General features: G+C 36.0%; 2 protein-coding genes across 5 annotated transcripts; one reads left to right on the top strand and one right to left on the bottom strand.

Annotated features, from left to right (window-relative positions):
- Positions 1-1,101: 1,101 nt before the first annotated feature.
- On the bottom strand, positions 1,102-5,362 carry LOC102669236 (putative pentatricopeptide repeat-containing protein At5g08310, mitochondrial). 4 transcript variants are annotated; one of them, XM_014772939.3, is made up of 4 exons: positions 2,371-5,362; positions 1,950-2,021; positions 1,705-1,864; positions 1,102-1,611 (listed from the first exon to the last, which is right to left on the bottom strand). In XM_014772939.3, exon 1 carries the CDS (start codon positions 5,194-5,196, stop codon positions 2,731-2,733), a length of 2,466 nt encoding a protein of 821 aa, XP_014628425.1. In that variant the 5' UTR covers positions 5,197-5,362; the 3' UTR covers positions 1,102-1,611; positions 1,705-1,864; positions 1,950-2,021; positions 2,371-2,730. The 4 variants fall into 4 exon arrangements, with proteins under 4 accessions (XP_014628425.1, XP_014628423.1, XP_040869139.1 ...); XM_014772937.3 differs by having other exon boundaries at positions 1,950-5,362; XM_041013205.1 differs by having other exon boundaries at positions 1,705-2,021.
- A 919-nt stretch (positions 5,363-6,281) lies between these two features.
- On the top strand, positions 6,282-16,859 carry LOC100306601 (thioredoxin-like superfamily protein). Its single transcript, NM_001250422.2, has 2 exons — positions 6,282-6,751; positions 16,465-16,859. Exons 1-2 carry the CDS (start codon positions 6,413-6,415, stop codon positions 16,669-16,671), a joined length of 546 nt encoding a protein of 181 aa, NP_001237351.2. The 5' UTR covers positions 6,282-6,412; the 3' UTR covers positions 16,672-16,859.
- Positions 16,860-17,076: the final 217 nt, after the last annotated feature.

Raw genomic sequence — 17,076 nt, 5'->3', positions numbered from 1 at the left:
TCAAATTTTAAAACAAATAAATTAATAGAAAGGGAGAAAAAGAACGGGTCAAATGCATTTTGGGGGTGGTTTTGATATATAATGTTGAAAATTTATAATTAAAATTGATTTTGGGTGTATAATTTAGATGAGTTTTATCGTATAATTATTGATGGAGGAAAAAACATTTCAATGCATTTTCAACAGTTTGGAATGACAAGTTGAAAGAAAGAACAACCACCAAACCAGCGAAGGATTCAGAAATTGAGTTGTGATGGCAATACATAATAAATATTTATTTCAAATAATAAAAAATTAATAATAAATATGTATTTTTAATTTAAGTAAATATATAATTTATATTTTGAATTTACAATGAAAGAATTTAAATTATGATTTAAGATTATTTTTAGCTATTGATAATTTTTTTTGAAAAGGAATATTGAAAGATGAAGATAAATGAAGGTAGATTGAAAATGATATACAATTAAAAAAATTTAAATATTATGTGTGGAAAGAGGTAGTTTAAAATGAATGCGAGATTTTTTTATTAATTACAAATATAATATGTAAAATATACGTTAAAAAATGAAAATAAATAATAATATAAATGTTTAATTGAGAAAATAAAAATAATGAGATTAAACATAAATTTATGGGGATAATATTCATATTATGAATAGACTTATATTACTATATTTTAAGTTTTATATAAAGATAAATAAGAATTATACAAATCTATTACATAAATAAAAATTAAAAAAAGTTAAATAAATAAAAACTAAAAAGTTAGTGGGGACAATTTGCTCTCACTATCATGGATGCCCTTCAATGTTAAATATGCACCTGTCCTTGACAGTAACAATAAAAATTGACAAAAACAAGACCGATGATAAAAAATGAATGAATTACCAGCCCTGAAAAATAAAAATTGACAAAAACAAGACCGATGATAAAAAATGAATGAATTACCAGCCCTGAAAACAAAGAGAGATGATAAAAATTGATAAAATGACACGTTACATTTATATACATTTATATTATCATATATTATTTGGATTTGAATGTCATTACAAAAAATATATATATTTTATTTCTTTTTTTTTCTCCGTTCAAACAAAATAATTGAAAATTGTTTTTTTTTCTTTTATTTCCACTTTAGCTCCAATTTCTACTGTCACGTGTGAATGTATGAGAAGCACTTGAATAGCGTTTTCTAATACATCTGTGATAAAAAAAAAATTACCCTGAAAAAAACCCCAAAACCAATTTTTTGGGCCTTTTCTATCGAGAAAAAAAAACCCTAAAATGAATTTTAATCATCACCTTCCTCTTCTTCCTCCACCTCGGTGACATTCCCGGAACAGCACCTGTCGCTGCTGGAACTGCTGCTGCTACTACCGCCGCTACTGCTGTCAGTGAAATTCGTCCCCGAATTGGTGCCGCACAACACGCCCGCGGGGCAATTGGTCGGAGACTCCGAATCACTATCGTGATGGATCAATCCATCGTCCTCTTCGCCTCTGCACCTCGTGTTTAGAGGCTCCACCGAGTGTTTTACCTCCGTTGGAGACAGCGGCGCGTGGCCGTCATCGTCTAAACCTTCCTTGAACCCCTTGCTCTTCACCGCACCTGAAACTCACCGACACGAATAAGAAAACGGAACATAATCAACGAATGAATGGATCAACGAAAACATGAGTATAGCCACCCACAACCAATTACCGTTAAATCATACTGCCGTCTCATCTTGGAGCGGTAGAAGCATGAGTATAGTCACCCAAAACCAATGACACAACAAATCAGCCTCATCTTGGAGCGGTAGAAGCATGAGTATAGCCACCCACAACCAATGACACAACAAATCAGCGTATACAAAGCCCAACTAGCACCACATGCAACATATATACTGAATAACTAACAATTAATGTTGAATTTTTTCTAGGCTAGAAAACTATTTTAATTCTTACATGTGGATCCCCTGTCAACAATTTCTGCAACTCGGACAAAGGTAACACATGGACACCACCACGTTATGCAACCTGAAACAATAGTGGCAGCGAATGAATCAGCGGATGATGGTGGAGGTACTGTGCCGAAGACGATGAGAAAGGGATTCAGAGGCTTCTGGGGTTAGGGATTTGTAAATTAGAAAAGGTTGTACGGTTTTTTCCAGGGTAAATTTTTTTCACCACAGATGAACGCAATTCAAGGTGCTTCTCAGAAGTTGACACGTGACAGTCAATGTCATTGCTTAAGTGTCAACGTCCAATTTGAGGGGCGTCCGGAACCAACATTGCAGGATTTTATAGAACAGGAAGACCAAATTTGTGAATTAAAGTGCGAATGCGAAATTAGAGCTAAAGTGAGAGACCAAAAGTGCAATTTAACCTTATTTTTTCTTGTCTTCATTTTTTTTCCTCTTGTATTCTCTCTAGATCCACATAAAGAATAACCAACTTGACAAGTAGCATGTATCTTGAAAAATTCCAGAGCTCAAGTTCTCTTTGTAGGCAAACTATCGGTAACATGTTCTGTCTGTTCATTTGTTTCTTTGCCAATGTCTGTTCATTTGTTTCTTTGCCAATTCCATCAATTTGATATGCAAAAAAATCCTCACCAATACTGAAAGTTACACGATGGGGTTCACAAAACATTTTGAGTCTTTCTTTCTCCTACTAGAGAGGAACTGAACTCCCTACCTCATTTAGCCTTCGCACATCATTTGATTAACCTATCACTTCCAACTGTTCACGGACAATGTGTAGGAAGTTTTCCCTCTTCCATCAAAACTTGTATACCAGAGGATGTTCTGTGATCCTTGGAAAATTTGTCAATTGCATCCATTACAATGGAGTAATTTTTATCATGGGATTCTGGGAAATATCCTGAATAAACCATCTCCTTAAAAATCTCAAATGCGGAGGCCAAATCCATATCAGATAGAAAAGAACTTATCAATGCAATATAAATGAACGAGTCCGGTTTCATATCTTTCTGTTCCATCTCACGCAAATAATGGAGTGCTGTAGTAGGCCTACAGCATTTGCAAAGACCATAAATAAGTGCCATAAAAGCAATCTGATTTGGAAAACAACCTTTTCTTTCCATCTCATTCCAAACCAAGAGTGCATCATCAGGCCTTTCTGCTCTGCAGAACCCATCCACCAAAGTCGAGTAAGTAATAACATTGGGCTCCCTGTCTTCTCCAGACATTCTGGAAAGAAGTGCCATAGCCTTATCAACAGAACCATTCTTGCACCAACTATCTATAAGCAGATTGTAAGTCACAACTGAGGGAAAGAAACCCTTCACAACAATCTCGTCCAACAATTTTTCAGCTTCTCTGACTCTGTAGGCCTTGCAGAGCCCTCTCATCAATATGTTAGAAGCAACCACATCAGGACAATGGCCTCGAGAATACAAATCACTGAACAATTGCAAAGCTCGATTCAGTTCTTGAATCTGGATCAAGCCCCCTATTGCTGCAGAATAGGAAACTATATCAGGAAGGAAACCTTGTTGAACCATGCTGTCGAGAAAATTACATGCTTCTATGGCCATTCCATGATCGCATAGTTCTTTCACAAGAAGAGTGGAATTTTTTATCCATGGTTCATGCCCGCAAGCACGCATCCCCTTCAACATATCAATTGCCCCTAAAACATCCTTTCTTTTACACAGGCATCCGTATATCGAGTTGTAAGTGAAATGAGTTGGTTCAACTCCTGATTCTTTCATTTCTCTCAAGAGCTCACGGCTTTCCTCCAATCTATTAGAATCACATAGACTATTAATCAGATTGTTGTAAATCAAAACGCTTGGTCTATCAACAAATTGTTTCATATCATTGAAGAGACTCAGGGCAAGGTCCAACTGATCATTTTTTAGCAAGCCATTAATCACAATGCTAAATGAAGCACCATTTGGAAAAACCAATTTCTTGACCTTGTTGAAGAAACCATCCATCTGGACATCACCACTGGCTTTGCTCTGAATCATCATCCGAAGAAAGCGACAGGCTTCATCCATCAACCCATCATTAACATAACAAGTCAAGACAGCATTGTAAATCAAAACAAGAGTTCGCTCCTCTTCCCCTCCCGGAACCTCTTCCAACAACTTGGCAATCACACCTCTGTCCGGAAAAGCCGATATCAACTTAGTAAAGATTCCAACATCCGGCGTAACCCCAAACTCCTTCATCTCCGAAAGCAAACTCAGAGCTCTATGACTGTCACCATTCCTGCACAATCCGCCAATGAGAACATCAAACAAGGAAACAGGAGGAGTAAAACCAACCCGACACATTATATCAAACAACTGAAGGGCCCTATCAACCCGACCCTCCTTGACAAACCCATGAATCAAAACACAAAAAGTCTTCTCATTTAGCCTCATCCCATGTCCCTCCATCCTCTCCACCAACTCAAAGGCCTTATCCACATCACCCCACTTGGAAAACGACAACGCCAACATAGAGCAAACATGTCCATCAACCCAACCCTTTTCCCTCATCACATTATAAACCCTCAGAGCCTCATCAAACCTGCGAGCATTGCAATAAGCCTGCAACAAAGGGGTGAGCGTGAACTTATCAAACTCCCAACCAAACCCCTTCATCTCCTCCAACCTGGCCTCTATCAAATCAACCTCGCCGGACTTGGACAAAGCCTCCAACAAGCAGTTGTAGCAGTAATCATTGGGAACGCAGAGACCCTTCAGTCGCATTTCATCGAACAGGTGGTGGGCCTCTCGCGCGAGGCCCGCGTGGCCCAAACAGCGAATGAGGAAGCCCAATGCGCCGGGGGTGAAGGAACAAGGGGCGGAGTCTGAGATTTGTTTGAGGAGGGTTTTGAGAGGAGAGGTCTGGTGGGAGCGTGAGAGGATGGAGGCGATGGAGTTGTAGGTGTAGCAGGTGTGGCGGAAGCCTTGGTTGGATGCCCAGTGGAAGAAGGAGTGGGCGAGTTTCCACGTGCGGAGGCGCGTGAGGACGGACTCGACAAGGGGAGGGGTGAGAATGGGGGCGAAGCAGTTCAGTTCCGGGGTGTCGGCGTTGGGTTGTTCGGTGAAGACCGAGACGAGGATGTCGGCAACCGAAGCATCGGAGTGATTATTATTATTGTTATGGGGCGTTGTGGAAAGAGGGAGTTTGCTGAAGACAGAGAAAAGAGGAAGAGGACGGAGTTTGAGTTTCTGTGGTGTCCTCAGTGCCATCAGTCACACTTGGACGACGACGACAACAACTACAACTGTTTAGGTTACCGCACTTATTTATAGTCTTCCACAGTTCACTCATGAATCAAATATGGTTTAATTAACTTTCCAACCAATTTTTAATTTTTATACCATCCTTATTTTAAATAGCATATTATTATCTATTCTTCTTTCATTACCTTTTCTTATTCTTCTACATCTTTCGTTACCTTTCACTTTTGTTTTTACAGACCAAAATAATAAAACAACCTTCTCCTTTTACTCTATTTCTCTACATCACATTCACATCTTTTAGCATTAATTTAAACATAAGATTCCTAAATAAAAAATGTGTACCCTTAATTGAGAAAAAAATATTATATAGTCTTTGATCACTACTTATATTTGATCCTTTACCAATTTTTATTTGGCATATATATGAAAATTTTAATTTATAAAAAAAAATTAATCATATACTTGACACATATTTGATATAAATGGATGGATGGTTTATAATTAAGTCTAAGTCAAGTTAAAATTTTGCAAATCTCATGACATGAATCTATATTCTGACATATATTAAGCCTAGGTCGAATCAAACTTTTGCAAAAAATAAATCAAATAAGACTTTAATTAAATTTGTTTAATTAAAAATATCAGCTATTAGATCATTCAAAAAATCTATTAAACCAAAGTCAATTTATTTGGAAAACATAAATAAATACTTCTTATTATTATATTGTATTAAACCTTACATTTATTACATTTATTTTGATGTTAAATTATTACAAAATAAATCTTTAAATAAATTTGTAGATCATACTAAAGTTTCATGAAAATCAAATTAGATCCTTAAAAAGACCTTTGATAAATAAACGGATCAAGTTCAAGTCATATTCTTTTAATATTTAGAACTAACAAAATCTAACTTAAACCAACCTATTTTCATCGTTATCCAGTATTTTTTTTAATCATAAAATTAGAAGAAAATTATTCCAATTGAAAACAGTAACAAATTTTGGTCCCAGACATGAGCGAACGTGGATATTCCCTCATCCTTGTCTATAACTACCTAATGGCTAATTGGCTTGAAAATATTGGTTATTCCGAGGTGTATATGTGTGGCCACAAATAAGCGAAAAATATATTTGGGCAATGCAAAGCCTAACACTGGTCCTCTCATAGTCATGAATCTATCATAACTCTTCCTTTCCTTTTATCGTTTCATCCAGAAAACATGGATGCCATGACACTGTCACTCCCGCTCCCTCCGGTTCCGGTCTGTACAGTGCCCGCGTCTGCATCAACCTCGTCCTCTGTTTCTCTCACTCACTCCTGGTCGGCCACGGCCAGGCAGAGGCTCTCCTCTCACAGAACAAGACCCATTTTCCGGAATTATTCCTCTGCGGTTCCAAAACTTACAGTGGTGACATGCGGTGCGGCTGTGACGGAGATCAACGAGACCCAATTCAAAGACACGGTTCTGAAGGCTAACCGTCCGGTTCTTGTTGAGTTCGTCGCTACTTGGTGCGGTCCTTGCCGTCTCATCTCCCCCTCTATGGAATCCCTCGCTAAGGTTTCTAATTTGCATTTTTTAACTTGTTTTCTACTGTGTTATTGTTCTGTTACTCCGTTAGTTACCCAACTTATGTATTGTTCCAAGGGCTGGCTTAAGGCCCACGTAAGGGCTTTAGGTTAAAAAAAAAAAAAGACCCCAAATTTTTTTTAATATTAATATACCTCAAAAAAAAATTTATTGTAAAATTATATTTAAAAATAAATTTTAATTAAAATATTATAAATAATTGTTAATTTTTTTATTAGTATCGTACATAACAATTAATGAGCAATAAATCTTCACTAATATCATAACTTTGTTTAGAAAAAAAGAGATTTAATAGTTAATAATAAAGAAACCAAAATTTTTTTCTTTTATTTCTATTCTCTTATCTTCCTATTCAATTCTAATTCGGTCTTCTTTTCTTGCTATTTCTCATACTTCTCTCTCTTCTCACATGCTTCTTCAGTTTACTTGATTATTGTTTTACTTTGACATATTAATCAATAGTTCCTCGATACTTATTTGTTTATTCTCATCTCTTATGTGCATGTGTCTTTATTTAGAGGATAAATGCAAAAGTTGACATTTCTTCCTTTTAAGTGTGTCAATACCAGGTAAAAGCCAAAAATAGAACTCAGTGTACTCTTATTTACTCAAATTTTCTTTTGTTGATAATTATTACATACTTACATGTTCCTTTATCAAATTATAGTTGTATTTTCTATTGAAAAATGTTAATTTAATAATCTAAAATCTTATACATACCGTAATAGTCTCATTATTAAGTCCAAAAAACTAATTTTAAATAAAATAATAATAATTTTAATAAACTATTTTATGAGTAAATAAAAGGTTTCATTCTTAAATTTGTTTTAGGCCGCCCCTCATTGTTCCACAAACTTTGCAACTAACTACCACCTGGATCGATGTGGGGTTGATCCAACTAAACTAGAAGACTTGAGTTCTGATTTGGATATCCGGTTGTGTTAAATACTTAGAGAGAACTTTGTTACGTTAGTGGTCCTATGGTGCTCAAACAGATTTCCTCCGGTGGAGTATGTGGTCTATACAAAAAAGTAAAAAACAACTTTGCAACTAACTTAACTAATTTACATCGTTTAGGACTCGAGAGTAGGTCTTCTTGAGGGTAGATGTTTTCCTTGTTGCTGGAATGAATAATTAGATCTGATTTTCTCACTATTCTGTCAACTTGATGCTAGCTAGTTTAATATTTTAGGGGGATACTTTAATTTGTAAGTTTTCATGCAATGCTCTCTAAGACTAGAGAGTGGTCTAATCTGCCAGTCAGCGATGTTGATATGATACGGATGGAGGAAAAATAAAAATTGCATAGCAAAACAATTAAGTCACAGGACAAGCCATGTCAGCAAAGCAGAGGTAGCAAATGTACAGGTGGAAGTAGGGGGCATGAGGAGAAGTGTGCATGTTGGACATTTTAGTGTAATTGATCTCTTTATTATGTTAAAATAAGAGTGCACGCTTGTTTTAATGTAATAACGAGATGTTCGGTTTAGGCAAAGGTTGGAAATTACATGGAAGTTACTAAAACTTCCATCAACGGTTGGAAGTTACATGGAAGTTACTAAAACTTCCATCAACGGCAATTTTTAAAAATAAATAACTTCCATCAACCGCCAAAAACCACCTGTTCTTTGATTATAAATAATCATTCTGGTTCAGAAAGCATAACATGTGAAAAACTCACAAGACCAAAACAAAACTCTTGAATTATAATCTTCTGATTTTATCCGATTGAACAATTTTGGTTGAACCCCGAAATTTGATTCAATCTGAAAGTGTTTATACACGACTTCAGATTTATCCAGGATTATCTCGATTTTCAAAATTAACCAACAAAAGATTGAATCAAATCTTTCGAGATGACGAACGATAGTTCGAAGATGACAAGCAAGTTTGCAAAGTTGGACAAGTTTGAAGGGCAGGATTTCAGAAGATGGCAGAAGAAGATGCACTTTCTCTTGACAACATTGAATGTGGTGTATGTGCTGAGTACACCGATGCCGGTGTATATGGAAGGCGAAACTCTGGATCAAACAAGGAAGCGTTCGAAATGGGAGAACGACGATTACATTTGTCGTGGACACATTCTGAACGGTATGTCTGACTCTCTCTTTGATATTTATCAAAATGTTGAGTCTGCTAAGGAATTATGGGACTCTCTTGAATCCAAGTATATGGCAGAAGATGCCTCAAGTAACAAATTCTTAGTTAGTAATTTCTTTAATTACAAAATGATTGATTCGAGGCCTGTTATGGAGCAATATAATGAACTGCTGCGGATTTTGGGTCAGTTTACTCAACATGATTTGAAAATGGATGAATTCATTGCAGTTTCATCTATAATTGATAAACTGTCTTCTTCTTGAAAAGACTTCAAGCATACCTTGAAACATATGAAGGAAGAGTTGACTCTGGTTCAACTCGGCAGTCATTTCATGATTGAGGAGTCGCTGAGGGCTCAGGAAATTGACAAAGTCAATAATAAAACCGTAGCAGGTTCCTCTTCCGTTAATATGGTAGAGGAAAGTGGAACAGTTAAGCAAAATTACAATGCTAAAGGTAACAAACGAAAATTTCAAGGAAATAAGAACAAAGGTCCAAACAAACAGACAAAATTGTCATGTTGGAAGTGTGGGAAACCTGGTCATTTAAAGAGGGATTGCCGGGTGTTCAAAGGAAAGAACAAGGCTGGTCCAAGTGGGTCTAATGATCCTGAAAAGCAACAAGGTCAGATTGTAGTGAATAATTTTAATTCGAATACGAATTCAAATTATGTATCACTAATATCTGATGCATTCTATGTGCAAGATGATGACGTTGCTTGGTGGTTTGATTCGGGAGCAACAAGCCATGTGTGCAAAGATCGTCGTTGGTTCAAGGAATTTAGACCAATCGATGATGGCTCTATTGTGAAGATGGGCAATGTTGCAACTGAACCAATCCTAGGATTAGGTTGTGTGAATTTAGTTTTTACTTCCGGAAAAAGTTTGTATTTGGATAATGTCTTATTTGTACCTGGTATTCGTAAGAACTTATTGTCTGGTATGGTTTTAAATAATTGTGGTTTCAAGCAAGTACTTGAAAGTGACAAGTACATCTTGTCAAGACATGGTTCGTTTGTTGGATTTGGTTATCGTTGTAATGGAATGTTTAAATTAAACATTGATGTTCCTTTTGTTCATGAATCTGTTTGTATGGCCTCGTGTAGTTCTATAACTAATATGACAAAATCAGAAATTTGGCATGCTAGATTAGGACATGTTCATTACAAAAGATTAAAAGATATGTCAAAAACAAGTATGATTCCTCCTTTTGATATGAACATTGGAAAATGCAAAACTTGCATGTTGACCAAGATCACTAGGAAACCTTTTAAGGATGTTAAAAGTGAGACTAAAGTCTTAGACCTTATTCATAGTGATTTGTGTGATTTGCATGCTACTCCATCATTAGGTCATAAAAAATATCTTGTTACTTTTATTGATGATGCATCAAGGTATTGTTATGTATATTTATTAAATACAAAAGATGAAGCTCTTGATAAATTTAAAATTTATAAGAAAGAGGTAGAACTTCATCAAAATGGGCTAATCAAAACTCTTCGTACGGATAGGGGAGGTGAGTATTATGATCCGGTTTATTTTCAATCTACTGGAATAATACATCAAACTACAGCTCCCTATACACCACAACAGAATGGTGTAGCCGAAAGGAAGAATAGAACCTTGAAAGAAATGGTGAATTCCATGTTATCCTATTCGGGTTTAAGTGAAGGATTTTGGGGTGAGGCTATGTTGACAGCCTGTTACTTGTTGAACCGAATTCCTAACAAAAGGAATAAGGTTACCCCATATGAACTTTGGCACAAAAAGACACCAAATTTGAGTTATCTCAAAATTTGGGGATGTAGGGCTGTAGTCAGGCTTACAGAACCTAAAAGGAAAACCATAGGTGAAAGAGGTATAGATTGCATATTTATTGGATATGCTGAACATTCTAAAGCATATAGATTCTATGTGCTAGAATCTAATGATTCTGTTGCTGTGAACTCGGTTATAGAGTCACGGGATGCTATCTTTGATGAACAAAGGTTTACATCTATACCTAGGCCAAAAGACATGAATTCCATGTCGAAAGTCTCAGTTAATATTGAGGATATACCTTCAACTAGTACTGAAACTAGAAAGAGTACGAGAGTAAGAAAAGCTAAGTCATTTGGTGATGACTTTCAACTCTATTTGGTTGAAGGGTCAAGGAATGATATTGAATTTCAATATCAATATTGCCTTAATGTTGAGGAAGACCCAAAGACTTTTAGTGAAGCAATGGCTTCAAGGGATGCTGTATTCTGGAAAGAAGCAATCCAAAGTGAGATGGATTCCATCATGCAAAATAATACATGGAAATTGGTTGACTTACCTCCTGGATGTAAGCCATTAGGATGTAAGATGATCTTTAGGAGAAAGATGAAAGTGGATGGTACTGTTGACAAGTACAAAGCCAGATTGGTTATCCAAGGCTTTAGGCAAAAGGAGGGTATTGATTTTTTCGATACATATGCTCCTGTTGCTAGGATATCCACTATTAGACTGTTGTTAGCACTTGCTGCTATCCACAATCTGATGATTCACCAAATGGATGTGAAAACTGCATTCTTAAATGGTGAATTGGATGAAGAGATATACATGAAACAACCTGAAGGGTTTGTTATGCCAGGAAATGAAAATAAGGTGTGTAAACTGATGAAATCTCTTTATGGCTTGAAACAAGCGCCTAAGCAATGGCATCAAAAATTTGATGAGGTTGTGTTGTCTAGTGGTTTTGTTATAAACCAAGCAGATAAATGTCTATACAGCAAGTTTGATACTCATGGCAAAGGAGTTATCATTTGTCTGTATGTAGACGACATGTTGATCTTTGGTACCGACCAAGATCAAGTTGATGAAACTAAGGCATTTTTGTCTTCTAAGTTTGATATGAAAGATATGGGGGAGGCGGATGTGATCTTAGGAATAAAGATCAAACGTGGAAACAATGGTATTTCCATCTCTCAATCACATTATATTGAGAAGATATTGGATAAATTTAATTTTAAAGATTGTTCTCCGGTAAGTACTCCCATTGATCCTAACCTGAAGCTATTATCTAATAAAGGTGTAGCAGTGTCTCAACTTGAATACTCAAGGGCGATAGGATCACTCATGTATGCAATGATTAGTACTAGGCCTGATATAGCTTATGCTGTTGCTAAACTCAGTAGGTTTACAAGTAATCCTAGTTCTCATCATTGGCAAGCTATGAATAGAGTATTCAAGTACTTAAAGGGAACCATTGACTATGGTTTGACATATACTGGATTTCCTTCGGTTATTGAAGGTTACTCTGATGCAAGTTGGATAACCAATATGGAGGATTATTCATCCACAAGTGGTTGGGTATTCCTCCTTGGAGGAGGTGCTATCTCTTGGGCATCCAAGAAACAGACCTGCATTACAAATTCAACAATGGAATCTGAATTTGTAGCTTTAGCAGCAGCTGGTAAAGAAGCTGAGTGGCTAAGAAATCTAATCTATGAGATTCCATTGTGGCCCAAACCTATACCTCCCATGTCTATCAGGTGTGATAGTCAGGCAACTTTGGCTAAGGCATATAGTCAAGTGTATAATGGGAAGTCTAGACACTTGGGTGTTAGACACAACATGGTTCGGGAGTTAATCATGCATGGTGTGATATCAGTGGAGTTTGTGAGAACTCAGCATAATTTGGCCGATCATTTAACCAAAGGGTTAAGTAGAGATCTCGTAAAAAGGTCGGCTGTGGGATTAGGATTAAAGTCCATCTGAAATCTCTTATGTTAAGATACCCAATTCCCATCTAATATGACATTAGGTGTTGAATTCAATGTGGAAAGCTTAACATGTAGAGATTGGAACACATCATCGAAAGTATCCCAAAAGGTATGTGTTCGGTTCTGTAAGTTAAGGAGGTTGAAGTATAACTTCTCAATGGTTCTTTTGAAAAATTGCATTTACAGGTGCAAGAAAGAAAAGGACTACCTATATAAGCATGAAGTTTAGCCGCTTCAAGAAGCTGGGACTTGGCTTTGATATGCTTATGAAGGATAGGGACACAGGCTAGTAAAACTAGTGTCGAGCAAGAGTAATGTTATAAACTATTGTGCAGATTATCTTCATGTATTCATTATGAATAGAAAGGGTTCAATCCTTAGTGACACCCTGATATTCGAATATTTGAAACGTGTAATTTGCTAAGATGAAATTCAATCGTCACGATATTTCATCTATGCAGTAGTTTGTGGTATGTTATGACTTTGGTGATTTGATCGGTAATTACACTAAAATGGGGGAGGTTTGTTGGACATTTTAGTGTAATTGATCTCTTTATTATGTTAAAATAAGAGTGCACGCTTGTTTTAATGTAATAACGAGATGTTCGGTTTAGGCAAAGGTTGGAAATTACATGGAAGTTACTAAAACTTCCATCAACGGTTGGAAGTTACATGGAAGTTACTAAAACTTCCATCAACGGCAATTTTTAAAAATAAATAACTTCCATCAACCGCCAAAAACCACCTGTTCTTTGATTATAAATAATCATCCTGGTTCAGAAAGCATAACATGTGAAAAACTCACAAGACCAAAACAAAACTCTTGAATTATAATCTTCTGATTTTATCCGATTGAACAATTTTGGTTGAACCCCGAAATTTGATTCAATCTGAAAGTGTTTATACACGACTTCAGATTTATCCAGGATTATCTCGATTTTCAAAATTAACCAACAGTGCATAGGAAGGTACCTAACAACTTGATGCGTGATTTTGTACAGAGCAAGGATGAGAGTAGAGAAATTATCGTATGGTTTAGGACTACCGTGGTCTCAGACAATCTCCACCTGACATAACTGAATCGAAATGTATGACATGAAAATTAGTTGGGATCATAGACATGTAGTGATCTTAGACTAATTTCTCGTGAGAATGGGGGATATAAAAAAGGGTAGGCAGAAAAGGGTGTTTCTGAATTCTTGAGTTCACCACCAAATTTCCTTTTGCCTTTCTTAATACCACATATTTGATTTGAACATAGTGAACTAGAGGATTGTCACCTTCTCTAGTAATCCTGCTTTAATACTAAGAAAATGGAGATTACTTTAATCGAGTGTTACTGCCTATATTTTGCAATGAGTTGACTGTTACATTGGTGCCCTCGTTAACTCATGGCTGACAAAACAAGACTCAAGGAGTCAGCGACTGATCTGAAAGACTTGAAATGAATGGTGGATGCCTTAAAAAACAAAGAGATCAGGGGTACACTTCCATATTTAAAATTTGATACAAGATTGGAAGAATTGAAAACACTTTGAAATTGTTGACTAAACAAACTTCGTTGGTCACAGGTAAAGGTCATGGTGAACCAAACCCCCTACTGAAGAGCTCATTTAAACAATCCATTTAGGTAAGGAATGTTAAGCTTGGCTTTCCAAAGTTTGACGGTACTCAGGTTTTACAATGGACATTCAAGGCGGAGCAAATTTTCGATTATTATGAGATTCCTGATGAGCATGATTGACAATAGCTGGAAAAGGGTGCCCTTAACCGGTTCCAGATTATTACAAGAAATCAAGCTTTTCCATCTTGGAAAGTGTTTACCAGAGTCCTCAAATCAGAGTTTGGTAGTTGGTCAGGGAGGATGATGCATGCGATCAAGAAAAATTAGGATCTTAGTAGGACATTAATGGGTGGGTCATTATGGGAGCTCCTAAGGTCAACTTGTTTATATCCTAAGAGGTACTACTTGTATAGGCTGATGAATCCAGCGCATTTCGTTTACCTCATCTTTTAACTGATATGATTTCGAACAATACATCGCCCACTCAGCCCCTAGCTTTGGAGAAGCATTGGGGCTTGAAGTCAGAGGAACATTGTTTAATTTAAGGACCAATGCCCTTGATTCTTTGGTCTTTGGTTTATCATAGATTGATCTATGGCAAAAAATTCTGTGATCTTTCAAATGCTTTTACTGGTTAAAGAGGAAAGGATAAATTAGAAATTTAACCAAGAAGAAATACATTTTTATCGGAAAAAAAAAGAAATCCTTGTATGCAGGTGAACTAGTCTTTTGGAAAAAAGTTTTGTGGTACTGAACTAGTTGACCATATTATTAAGTAATGATAGGTACCAGGAAATCTGATGCAAGGAGGGAAATGAAAATACTTTATTCAATTAATAAACATCAAACACAAGTTTTGAGGGCGAGCCCTGGTGCAGCGGTAAAGTTGTGCCTTGGTGACTTGTTGATCATGGGTTCGAATCCGGGTTAGGAATGTACTCTCTACCACACTTTACTGTTTATTAAAAATTATTGGAAATCACAAAATTATTTGGTTCTCACTCTATATCCAATGAATCCACTTGTTATTTTTTGTAGTTTTTAATAAATTTTAACTTATGGGAAAAAGTGTATTAGAAAGAATATGTTAGAAAGTGTGTTGCTAATACTTCTTATAAAAAAAATAACCCAACAAATTGCAATAGAAAAGAAAAAGAGAGGTTTGTGATGGTTGATGTCTAGGTTTTGCATCGAGGTGATCCAAAACTTGACAGTAACAACGTATAGAATGGTGAAATGGAGAAGAAAAAATAGGAAATAGTTCTAGGCTTTTTAGAGGCCTAGACTCTCCCACTAATTCTCTGCCTCCCCTTGTATACCCCTCCTCCCAACCTATATTCTCTCGAACCATACACACTTCTCTCTCTAACTTTCTGCCAGCTTGGCAGCTAGTTACAATTTTCTTTTTTTGTTTAATTCCATTCAGGTGCACCACACCCCATTTTCTGGCCTTACACCTGCACTCTGCTTCACTCTTCTTTTCTAAACTTTAGTGATCCTGGGCCTTGAGCTTGTACCAAATGATAACTGTTTGATGATTGTAGAATGAATCTCAATGTAACGCTACTAATGGTCATTGGTGGAAGAGGTATAGCAATAAAAATCTAAAGTAGAAGTCTTGTTTTTATGAATTTAATAAAGTTTTTGGTAATTGCTGCTGAATGCAGTCACAGTAACATTAGAAGAATGACTTTGAGCAAACATCATCCTCTCTATAATTAACTCCATTTTGTGAAAAACTCAGGAAGTTGGAGCCAATTGTATCAGTAGGGAGCTAATCTCCTGTGGTTTCCAATGCAACTTCAACACAATCTTTAATAAAAGCTTTCTATTTATTGATTCCTTAACTAGTGTCTTAAGGGCACTTGTTAGCAAGACTGCAAGACCCTATTTTTTTTTATGTTAATGCATTCTCATTCATACCAATACAGGACATGTAAGGGCAATTAAATGACAAAATGCAACTTACGTTTCCCATAAAAGTTAATATTTAGTGGAGAGATCCACCATGCATAAAGGCACATACTTGAAACTGAAATTTGCAATTTTTTAATGTTATACAAAGTTTGACACAATTTGTTTTGGTTGGATCATTCTGATTCATAATTCTAGGAGCAAAATTTTCACTGAATGTAAAACAATTAGTATGATTTTCCTAGAAACTATTGTCAAGTGTTCTTTAGGATATTAATTTGACTCTGCTGAATTATATATATATATATATATATATATATATATATATATATATATATATATATATATAACAAATTGCAGGAATATGAAGACAGATTAACGGTTGTAAAGATTGATCATGATGCCAACCCACGGCTAATTGAAGAGTATAAAGTTTATGGACTACCAACATTAATACTCTTCAAGAACGGGCAAGAAGTTCCAGAAAGCAGAAGGGAAGGTGCAATTACAAAAGTGAAACTTAAAGAGTACGTGGATGCTCTATTGGAATCGATATCAGTTTCATAGTCATCATATTCATATATGTTTCAAAGTTCTGACCTGTTCTGGGAGACTTGAGATATAGGAGCATATCTGTTTGTTTCCATATCCTTGTATTGTATGAAACAGTTTAACAGGCTTATACAGTTGTATAATCTATATAATTTCTGAAGCTGTAAATACAGCATAATGTGGTGAAGGAAGGTTGTGCTTAAGGGTTTCTACACGGGGTTGGAACTCATTCATTTTAAATCCAAAAATAAAATTTGATCGAGTCAAATATGAAGAAAAATAAAATAAAAATTGAAAAAAGATAAGTATTTGGCAGGATAATTGGGTTCCAAACTGTGGTGGCCTTGTTGATTGCTTAATTGAGGAGGTTGGTAGTATTTCTTTGGACATAAAGGTGTTGAATTCAGTCAGAGACTTTAT

Source organism: Glycine max, chromosome 20, assembly GCF_000004515.6.
Source record: "Glycine max cultivar Williams 82 chromosome 20, Glycine_max_v4.0, whole genome shotgun sequence".
Taxonomy (NCBI): domain Eukaryota; kingdom Viridiplantae; phylum Streptophyta; class Magnoliopsida; order Fabales; family Fabaceae; genus Glycine; species Glycine max.
Note: the sequence above shows the minus strand (reverse complement) of the source record. Positions and strands in the feature narration are given on the sequence as shown.

Bases quoted from the DNA above. Each gene is read 5' to 3' on its own strand.
- LOC102669236 (XM_041013204.1), bottom strand. From the start codon at position 5,196: ATGGCACTGAGGACACCACAGAAACTCAAACTCCGTCCTCTTCCTCTT.
- LOC100306601 (NM_001250422.2), top strand. From the start codon at position 6,413: ATGGATGCCATGACACTGTCACTCCCGCTCCCTCCGGTTCCGGTCTGT. The intron at 6,752-16,464 runs GTTTCTAATTTG...AACAAATTGCAG, and splicing joins CTATGGAATCCCTCGCTAAG to GAATATGAAGACAGATTAAC.